Source organism: Cuculus canorus, chromosome 2, assembly GCF_017976375.1.
Source record: "Cuculus canorus isolate bCucCan1 chromosome 2, bCucCan1.pri, whole genome shotgun sequence".
Taxonomy (NCBI): Eukaryota; Metazoa; Chordata; class Aves; order Cuculiformes; family Cuculidae; genus Cuculus; species Cuculus canorus.
This window is the reverse complement of record NC_071402.1, coordinates 59,409,839-59,421,085: the sequence shown is the minus strand read 5'-3', so window position 1 is coordinate 59,421,085 and position 11,247 is coordinate 59,409,839. Positions and strand designations below refer to the sequence as shown.

The 11,247-nt window shown below is 34.8% G+C and overlaps 1 protein-coding gene across 2 annotated transcripts in view; it reads right to left on the bottom strand.

Moving 5' to 3' along the window:
• Window positions 1-331: 331 nt before the first annotated feature.
• The window catches only part of CCDC102B (coiled-coil domain containing 102B), a 147,125-nt gene continuing 136,209 nt past the window's right edge, over window positions 332-11,247 (bottom strand). For both annotated transcript variants that reach the window (XM_054059031.1, XM_054059032.1), the window contains one exon: window positions 332-4,965. In XM_054059031.1, the coding sequence (XP_053915006.1) occupies window positions 4,876-4,965 (90 nt within the window). In that variant the 3' untranslated portion in view covers window positions 332-4,875. The remainder of the gene's footprint in view (window positions 4,966-11,247) is intronic.

The following is an 11,247-nucleotide window of genomic DNA, read 5'->3' as shown; positions in this document are numbered from 1 at the left end:
TTTATGATTTCATATAAAAAATATTTGGGAATTAATTTGTTGTTCTTTTTAAAGGTGAATGTATAAAAATACATGTCTAAGATGTTAAAATACATTAAGGATGCTGTGTTTCTTTGGTTTTTCTTTTAAGGGCTGACACCTTGAGGTCAGAAATTCTTCCTTATTCTGATTTATTTTCTTAGGGAATTATACTATGGCACAAACTACTTCACAGAATTTTTTCCATTTTTTTCTTTTGTTTTCTTGGAGGGCCTTCTGTGGTTTCATTGAGCTCTAATCCACTCAAACAGGGCATTAGGGAACAACTACAGTGGCCTTCAGAAATAAGCTGCTATTTCAAATTTCTCAAAGCTGTGCCTCTTAAAGTCTGTTTGTGTATACCAATAAAATAGTGCAATGTGTAATGAGAAGCTATGTAGAATATTGGCTGTTGAATCCATTTGTGTTTTTATTGATTATCTGACTGGAAGAAAAGCATTCATTTATTAACAGAAATACAGTCTATTGTATGTGTAACAGAAAATGAGATTAGCAAATCCACTTCTATCTTCTGACGCATTCACTAATTGATGACATGCTAATACTTCTTCATTTTAGACTCTCTTACAAAGAAAAAAACTCAAAGCTTAAATGATAAGTAGAATGGCTTTCTTTGTTCTTTTTTATCTGCATTTATTTCCTTCAAACGTTAACAACATTAAGAATTATTTCATGCAGTCTTATCATAAGCAGCTACAGATGGGCCTTTTCTAATTACAAGCAATTGGCTCCTGAAATGGCATTGCCTAGGAAATATTCTGTTCATGATTAAACCAGGCGACTGAATCACATTTGTAGTCTAACATACTTATATTTGTTGAATATATTTAGAATATCCCCTGAAATTTGTGTTTGATTTTTAGATAATTTCAATATAGATTGTACACAAATATGAAGATACTTTTTTGATTTCAGTTGGATAAAATTGGTTGCCTTCTTTCTGAAGTCAAGTGATAAAAGGTATGTAACGGTAAATGACACCCAAGATTCTTTGCAATTCCTGAGAAATAATTGCTTAATGGTATGTTTTAAATTTAGTATTTGAGGATATTTTTTCCCCTTAAAATGCGGAAAATAGGTTGAGATACTCTGAGATAGCATTTCAGCTGTGGTAAGATTTAGGCATGGAAGTCATGCAATAGGAGGTAATAGGACTTGGGGAATAAAAGGCTAGATATTTCGGGAAGAAAACGTTACCAGTTCAAATTAAACTCTGACAGCTTCCACCTTACTGGAGGCAAAGATTAGTACTGATCACATGCTCTTCATAGTTTTTCTCTACTGTTTACCATGTGAACGGTGAAAAAACCCCAGATTGTTTTGAAATATACCTTGAAAAGTGTTTACAAAAGTACTGTAGAGGGAGATTGAGACATCTCTCAGAAAAATAGTGTTTTATTTAGGAAAGAGAAAGTATAACACAGTGAAGCACAATATCCCCATCAACTACTTGATGATCACCAGACCACGTAAATCATTCTTTTCTCTCTTTCTGCATTTGTACCAATGTTAAATAATATACCTATTTATGGTATTAAAAAAGGTTTAATGGAACTTGCCATCTGTGAAAATTATTTGTATGTCTTTCAGTTACTGCATTTATAATCAATTTGTAAAATGGATCCACATAAACCATCCATGTTATTTATCATCTTAAAAAGAAAAACAAAGAAGTCTAGAATTTATGAAGATTTTCTAGAGGTGATTCACTCTTTTAGGCACCATTCATCTCCAGAGATGAAGAACAAGTCAATGATTTGCAACTAGATTTAGGATTATGAGTTTTCCTGACTTTCCTATATTTATTCTTAGCTACCTCGAGTGAGTCACTCTCTTTCCGCACAGATCTGTGTGTATTCACTGCCCGCGAGTAAAATTTGAGGAGGAGTGGATAGGAATACTAGTATACAGCAAATATGATAGACATATATCCAAGATCATGACACATTTTATTATTGTGATGAAAAGGTCATAAATTAACTTTTTTAATATTCTCAACTGCAGTCAGGAAAATCACGTATCACCTTATTTTTGGCTTACTTTCAAGTGATTAATTTATGGATTTTCCTCTTCACAAAGACCTCTGGAGTTCTCTGTGTACATGGTTGCTGAAATAAATATTTTATGTATTTAATAGAAGTAGCTGAGTTTTCTCTTACTCAGGGAATAGGGAGAAATTATGAAAAATGAAAGCATCTTGTGTGATCTATCACAGTCAAGCAACAAAACTTAAATAGCACTGCTAAGAAGGAGGCACTTGAAAGTAAAATATGATCAATAAAATGATATTAAAAAACTGTGTGGAATAAATGTGGATATTAACTACTCCTTAAGAAATTATTATTTCCTCATGAGAAAGAAAAAACACTGCACTGATATTCTGAAATTTTAAAATGAGTATCATCTGATGATCTATTTATTGCCACCATGGCCTTTGGTATATCACACCTGCAAGATATTACAATACAACAAGTGTGTACCAAAGTTTTGTGTGGTAGAGTTAGACAAAGCAGCAGAAAGTAGCTTCTAGCTGTTGATTTCCATCAATATCCATATTACATTATTAAGCTGTTAGGATAGAAATGTTCTACAGCAACAATTAAATATTATTTGTTTTTCTTACATGTTTGGAGATACAGAGGGGGGAAAGAAAGTATGCTAATTCCCTCAGTAACTCATAAAACTATTCAACTTGATTTTTAGCCACAGATACCCCTGTGAGCTGAAAAGAGACCCTGGAACTTAAAGAGATTTTGCCAAGTTCCTGAAACTCAATTGCTTTATATCTATAAGACCCATATTTCTAATGTTTTTTCAGAGGAAAAAAAAGGGCTTGTATCTAAGCCTACCTAAACAAGACAAGCTTTTATCAGTAAGCTTTTGTGTGGCATTACTGTATTTTCAAGTGCTCCAATGCAATGCTGCTATAGTATTTGAAAATCAATAATTATGCACCTTCCATTTCTATTGTGCACACAGACATTTTCAATATGATTGTGTTGCACACTGGGGTGTCATGAAGGTGCTGTCATTGGAAAAACAGATGGAATTTTAGAGAAAGTCAGTGTGTCATTTCAAATGGAATAAGGCCAGAGTTCTTTTGTTTAATATAAAACCTTGAACTAATAAACTAAGAAAGGCGGAAGTTTGGATAAAAAAAAAAGAAGAAAGAAAAGAGTAACTATTATTAATCTTATTTTATTGTCACTTGCTATAAGTTTTAAATGTTTAAATTTCATTTAAAAGTGAATTATCTCACAATATCACTGTACCTTGATGACAAACTTGGGTGTGAACTACTGGCAACAGAGAAAGACAGCATCTCTCCATCATGTATCCTGAGAGGTAGTGGCTGGCATTAGGTCAGCATTTGTAAACAAGAAAGAAAGTTAAGAAAGTAAGAAGGCGGTTGACACACAGATCTTTCTATTTTACAGCCCCACCTCCGGCAGTGGCCAAAAGCTGGTGCCTAGGAAGGGCCATAAAACCAGGCAGAACCCACAGGCCGATCCCAGCCTCTAACCATTTGCAGCTTGGAGAATTTCTGGGCAAAAAAATTATTCCTGTTTAACCAATAATCTTTAATGTTTGCCATTCCTGAACTCAAATAACCTGCACTTGAATCTAAGCAAATTTTAACTATAAACACTCCTCCACCCCACCGCCCTCCCCCGGTCTTCACAAAGCCTTCTACAGCTCAGTTACCAATTGTGGAAATAATTGCTTATTTGTTGAACTGTTTTAGGTAAAGTACAACAGAAATCAAGAGGAGATGACACAATCTCTGCAGCAGACTTAGGAGGAGAATACAGTATATTGGGGCAGGAGATGCACTGCTGAATTTAAAATCAACTAGAACTCTCTTAGCAGTTTTCAGTTTATAGGGATACAAGGTATGAAAAAATCACATTGCTGAGTAATTAGAACAAATTTGCAGGATCTTGCTGAAACAGAATCTGCATACACTCATTAACAACTGTATATGAAGAAGTTCAAGCCATTATAGATTTTGTCTGACTTGATGGCTGGAAGTTGCCGGTATTTTTATACCTCGTGAGTTTTCTAAAATTTTCAACGTCTTCTTTTACAGTTTATCCTAATATATTTATGTTATTTCTTATGTGACATTAACAATTTTTACTTGGAGAATTAATAAACTCATACTTAAATAGAATTGTGATGCATACATTATGATAAACCTGAGCTGCATAATTTCTGTGTGTTCCTATTATGTTTTCAGTATAAGAAACACAAAGAGAAGCAGTACTTCTAAAATATAAATGTATAAGTGATAACATTTAGGTATTTTAAGTAAAAGAACTTATCAACTCTAAGTATTATGTTGTTTGGTTTTTTTTTTTTATGAAAGAGAGGTGTCATATGCATGTTACCCTGATAGAACTGGGGAAACTGAGAAACAGAATTATTTGCTGTTTGAAAAAAAAGACAGAAACAAAACAAGACAGGAAGTAGACTTCTGTTTCAGACTCACTCATTGTCATCCCAGGACTGAAAATGAATATGTCTCCTATGTCATTTACATTCTAAAGTATTTTTTTCCCAGAGATAAGGCATGGACCTTGTTGATTAAAGTCCACCTTTTGCTTTAGAGAAGAGCAATTAAGACAACTGTAAAGGAAGGATAGACAGTTGCCAACTAAGCTGGTACACAGTGACTGTAGCATATTTTCCTTGGTTCTTGTAAAAAAATCCAGAATAAACAGAAACGATGCATAGAGTTATCCTCTAAGTCTTTATGAAGAGTGTAAGTTCTTTGTGCCACCTCTTTGCTGTAAGCCTGGTTTTTGAAGGGCTACTCGATGGTCTCCGACATCTTCACTCACTGTCTTGGTAGAATCTCCAGCAACATACAAGGAATTTTGTCTGGTCCCAAATCCTGTGTTTGCTTTCTTCTGTCTCTTTATTCTGAAACAAAATTTTTAAGAAAGTGTGACCACAACACTAATCAGGAAAGCCAATTTAAGTTTAGAATAAGTGCAGACTAAGTTTTTTTCAAAGAAATATATTTTGGTAGGAGACAGTAGAATTTAAATGAGACAATCTTTCAGTGTTATGAACTTTATAGCACACATTAGATGCTTTTCCAACTGATTCCTCAATAAAGAAGAAAAAAAGTATAGGGTTTCACAGCAACTACTTGGAGAAGTAGGCCACTTGCTTGTTGCACTTTTGATGACCAGGAACCATTATTTATTGGTTGACAGTTCTGAGCTCTGGTACTATTGCTATTCAAGATGCATTTAAATTACTTACGTATAAATCATGCGTCTTTTTATTGGAAGAATATAAAGTGGAGAATAGTGAAAAAGATCAGAGATATCTCAAACCTCATTTAAAAATATTATTTAATACAATTAAAATATAATCAATATTAAGATTATTATTAAAACATAAAATTTCTTTAAAATTATATTATGTTTTATAAAAATGTGCAGCAGAACAAGAACATCCAGTCAAGGTGGGCACTGGAAACAGGCTGTTACGGTCTCCAGAATTCAGAGCATTATGTACGGGCACTCAGTAGCTCTACACAGAAAAACACAGGCTTATCAAGATTTATGAGCTCCTGTAATGCCCAGGGTATCTACACTATAAACTGACCCAAGAAGAGTGTATGTAAGAGTGAATAAATCCTGGCGTATCTAAACTGTTTCTGTATATTGTTTGTTCTTACCTCATTCATAGTTACTTGAAAATTCCTGTGCTCCAATTCTATCTATGTAATCTTCACACTTTTCTTGAAACCCTATCACAAGGCTGTGTTTAGTTTATCATGACAAGGTTTTGGCAGCAGTAGGGTTACAGGGGTGGCTTTTGAGAGACTCTACTGGAAGAGTTTGATGGAGCCAATTCCAGCTGGCTTCTAGACAGAGCTGTCACTGTCCAAGGCCAAGACAATTGACAATAGTGTGTCTGAGATGACATATTTAAAAAGGGGGAAAAGTTGCTGTGCAATGGCAACTGCAGCTGGAGAGAAGCGTAAGAATCTGTAACAACTCTGCAGCCACCAAGGTCAGTAAAGAAGGAGAGAAAGGAGGAGCCTCAGGAGCCAGAGCAGAGATTCCCCTGCAGACCATGGTAAAGACCATAGTGAGACAGGCTGTACCCCTGCAGTCCATGGAGGTTAACAGTGGAGCAGGCGGATACCCAGAGGAGGCTGTGACCTTGAGAGAAGCCTGCACTGGAGTCAGTTTCTGGCAGGACCTTTGGAGCTGTGGAAAGCGAAGCTCATGCTGAAGCAGGTTTTCTGACAGTGCTTATGACCCTACAGAGGACCCACCAAGAACAGTCTGTTGAAGGTCTACACCCTGTGGAAAGGACCCATGCTGGAGCAGTTTGTGAAGGAATTTTTTTTGTCCATGTGACGGACTCACATTAGAGAAGTTCACAGAGAACTGTCTCCTGTGGGAGGAGGACTGTCTCCTGTGGAAGGAATGCCACTCTGGAGCAGGGGAAGAGTCTGGGGAGTTCTTCCCCCGAGGAGGAAGAAGCAGCAGAGACAACATGTGATAAATTGAACCTGTGCTGTGCAGGGGGAGCAATTATAGAAAATCGTGAGTGAAGTTAAGCCTGGGAAGGGAGTGCTGTGGGGAAGGTGTGCTTAAGATTTAGGGTTTTTTCTCATTATCTTCCTAATTTTCCCAAGTTGGGTTTGTTTTGCCTGTGATAGCTATTAGTGAGTGATGCCTCCTTGTCCTTATCTCAACCCATGAAACAGTCACTCTATTTTTCTCTCCTGTCCAACTGAGGTGGTTCTGGATGCAATGTTAGTCTACGTAACATCTATAAAACAGTAGGAGCGTTTAATTCTGACTTCTGTTTCATAATGAAATTAATGCAGTTGCAGCTATAATGAGCTAAAACCAGTACATGAATACACAGAATGATAAGCTTTGAATATTTATACAAAAGCATATATGCTTGCCAGAAATCACTAACATATAGACAAACTTGTTTAAATTAAGACTAATCCCAATCTGTAATGAATCACAAAACTTAAAGAGTTCCTATTGACAAGCTAATGTCCAACAACTTCATCTCATTTCCATGCTGGTTTAAAACAGTCTTCAAACACCTCCTGAAAGAACCTATGAGATCACTGCTTTATGTAAGGGAATTTTTGTCAAGGTATAAGTGTATATGTTACATACATGTATGTCAAAAGGGTTTGGCTCAATCGTTCTTCTCTTTTTACAAGATATACTCATAATTCCCCTGAGTAGTTTTGCTCTTCTGTGACTTCAATGTATGTATTCAATCTGACAGCAGTAATGCAAAGCCTATTTGAATGTGAACATTTATAAAGTTTGTGCCATTAAAAAAATAGGGAAATCTTTGTTGTTGGTAGTCTACATCAGCCAGCCTTGCAACACTTGGCATCCGGGAAGGGTTGGGGTAAGAAGTTGTTCTGCTGTGTCCATCAGCCATATGGTGGAGGGGCACTAGGGAGCCCATTGAAATGGGAACTATGTCTGCTTCCAACTGAAGCATGCTGAGGTTCCTCAGTGCAGGCAGGGAAGGAGCAGATTGCACAAGTGCCCATTCTGGTGATGCAAAGCCCGGTCAGCTCTGCAGATGCTGCTGTTGTTTTAGCTGTCTGTTCAGCCAACACTGAGTGAGTCAAAACCCCTCTGTACGTGGGAGGACTACACAATTGCTCTCCAAATCATTGTCAGACAGGGACTAAAATTGTGGAAAGTCTAATACTAAGAGTAATATACAAATTCTTTAGATTAAAAAAAAAATTGGGGTACAAATGACTAAACAAAATAAAAGGCATGGATTTTAAACTTCAGATAAATAAGGAAAACATTTTAAAGATCTCTTCCTAACAGCAGTCAAAGAGAAAATACTATCAAAGTCAGCTAACAAATTCATGAAAATGCACAGGCACATAAAAAGGCAGCATACCATATGTCCACCAATATCTAGTACAACAAGAACATTAAGAAAGCCATTAAGATAGTGTCCCCATTGTGCCCAGGTATACAATAACATATGGTACATTTCCTGCTTCACTGTGCGTTTCCTTGCTTTTGTTGTTTAGCACTACTAATTTAGAGCTCAATTAATATACTTTGTGTATGTCTCTGCAGAATATTTTAAAATTCTTTGTTACTGCTTAAAATCTTTTTTTTAGTGCAAGTGCACAATAAGTATGAACATAAGGTAGATTTTTTCCAAACCTTAATTAAATGAAAGAGGTAGATATAATTATTCTAAGGTAGCTACACATGATACTTAAATTATTATCTTCTTAAGACCTCACACAATTTGCCATAATCATGCTACAGATATATATCAAGTTTCCTATTTGTTTTCATCAATGAACACTCCCCAAGGATAGATATTGATATATCTCAAGATATATCAATATCTATTATTAGAGGCAAAATAATAAGGGACTGATGTAAATGTGTTAAAGAATATACAATAAGAAGTATAAGGGAGCTGTATACTAATAAATGTCCCCTTGTACATTTGGAGAAGAGAGGGAAGCCAGGATGTCTGAAAGAGTCTTCTCCTTCATGGGTATTTATTCTCAAAAACCTAAAGATGCTTAAGGAATCTTAGGATTTCCCCCAGAAAGACACAGATTGCTAGAAAAGTTGGGTTTGGATTTTTTATTTACAAATTCTGTATACTTTCTAGAGCAGCTGAACTTTTCCCACACTTGCTCAATATTGCCGAGGTGCCTGTTTGAATTCAGAATTTCTCATGGAAAAGAGAAGTTCTCTTCTCAAAGGAGTATTGTTAATTATCCCATCTGCCTTTCTAAAAGATTCATATACTGTTTCACGAATTTCATATAGATAATCAAATAGGAGTAAAAATATCCCCCCAACTTGTCAAATGCTTGCATCAGAAATGTTTAATCAAATAACTGATTAGATCAAATAAGTAGTATCTTTAATATTTAATTTTAAAAGCTAAAGAGTAAGAGTTCACTTAATAATAATAAATAACAGTTGTCAGTATCCAGATCCACCAAGATTTGCCATGTAATGTCTTATCTATGAGAGTGATGCTATGCAGCACTATTCAAGAAATCAGGCACATTTTATTTCCAAGAATGGATGGAGAAGGAAAAGATCAATTAATATTCTGAGTGGAATTATAGGTTCCTACCTAAATTATAGTAATATAGATTTGTGTTAGCTTCTGATTTAATTAAAACACATTTATCATGTAGCATTAGGGGACTGTTACAGATCATGAATGAACATATGGATATTGAGTTATGTTTCATACCTTTACAAGGCAGAAATTTCTTAGAAACTCAGTGGAAACTCATCCACTATGCAATTCCAGTCTTTAAAAATGTTATATAAACTCTCAAACTATGACTTTTTCTGTAAACATTATGTTTCCTTTGAGAGTCACAAGATGCCAAGCTATGTTTTCCTGTAATTCTCATTCAATCATTTTTGCTTCTTTGGAACTCATGCAAAACTATGCCTTTTGGTTTTTTGCTAGAAGAAAAGGTTTGTGTTTTGCAATATAAATATATTCCCTTTTAACTTCAAAATTCTTCCCAGAACGAGTTTCCCTGGTACATTTCTGGTTAGAGTGTGTTACGACAGCTGCTGCTGAAATTTACTAAACAATGACACTTAGTATTTTCCGTAGGATCAAATATGACAAAATTACAACTTTAAGCAATCTTTTGCTGTTGCAAACTGGGAAGAACATTTTGCAACTGCATCACTGTAGCTGTACAGATCAGAACCTGAAATTATTATTTCTGGAGACTAAACAGCAAGCACTTTAGGAATGACTGAAAATGAATGTTACTCAATGGTTACCAAATAGAGAAGGACTCCTTCAAACACCCATTCATAGGTTGAGGTCTTGTTAACAGTGAAGTTTTCCAAAAGAAGAATAATACCTGTTTATGACTTAACTGTTTCAGTGTTCTGGCATGTAATAAGAATTAAATTGACCTTTAAAAAGGTCTGTTTTTTTCTCAAATTGTTTTTCCTTAATTCTCAGATAATCATATATTTCCGCTCAGTTTACTTTGCATAATGACTTGTTTCTTCAACTCTAATATAAAATCACTTGTCTGAGGAAAATATTTCCTTTCAACTATATGAGAGAAGAAAAAATCGACCCAATCTCCCCAACAAAATGAACACAATAAATAATTTCGGCTTTTAGAGACCTGGTGTTTCCAGATTTGGTTTTTAAAATACTCTGAAACAACTAGAATGATCCAGAATTTCCATGTCATCTCTTGTTGCAGGAAAAGAATGCAGAAAAAAGTAGGCTTTTCAAAACTTGATTGAAAATACTTCTTTTTTATACTATTGTTACAGATCAGTCTCATGAAATTATGCCAATAACTTTGTAATTCCTTTCACATTAAAATAAGGGAACAACAAATGTCCTTATGTTGGAATATGAAACACACGTCAGCTCTTTTGCTATTGCTAAGCACACATTAAGGCTATAATACAAATTGGTATTGCCATTATACTCTGCAGAAAATTGTGTTTGACATTCATATTGCAAATACTCAAAATTTAAAAAGATTTAAAAGTAAAAATTGAAAGAGAGATGACAGAAATATTGAATAGTGATCAATACAGTACAATCACCTTTTTTTCCCCCCATATGGTCATGTTAAAGTAGAAAAAAACTACACAAATAAACTTTTAGCTAAATTACTTATTGTTAAACAATCAAAAATCTAGCTGGGAAAGTAGATACTGTAAGTGGCTATTTTCAAACTTGTAAGTGGATTGTGTAAGAATTATTTGTGTAATGTGCTTTAATATTTCTTTACAAAATGCCTTCCTATTTATGAATACAGGAACAGTTCTCAAGTCTTAAAGAAAGAAGATATCAATAATATATTCACTTCTTTCTGTTTGAGGAAATGTGATTCTCGTGGTAGTTTTTTTTTATACAGCTGAAAAAAGGATTAGAAAGTAAAGTTGGCAGAAGCTTCTTTCTCATTCCTTTTTTATATATTAAGATTCACTTTCTACAGTAATATCTTCACCTACATAATCTCCAGGCCAATAAAAAGCATGATCATTTCCCTTCCCTGTAATTACATGGTTGCCAGCTTCAATTTAGTTCCATTTATCCTTTCAGAATCCTTAACTTTTAACAGTTGCTCAACATGCATCTTCATTACTTTTCTCTTATTCTAGGTATGAAAGGTATTCAGCTCTGTAG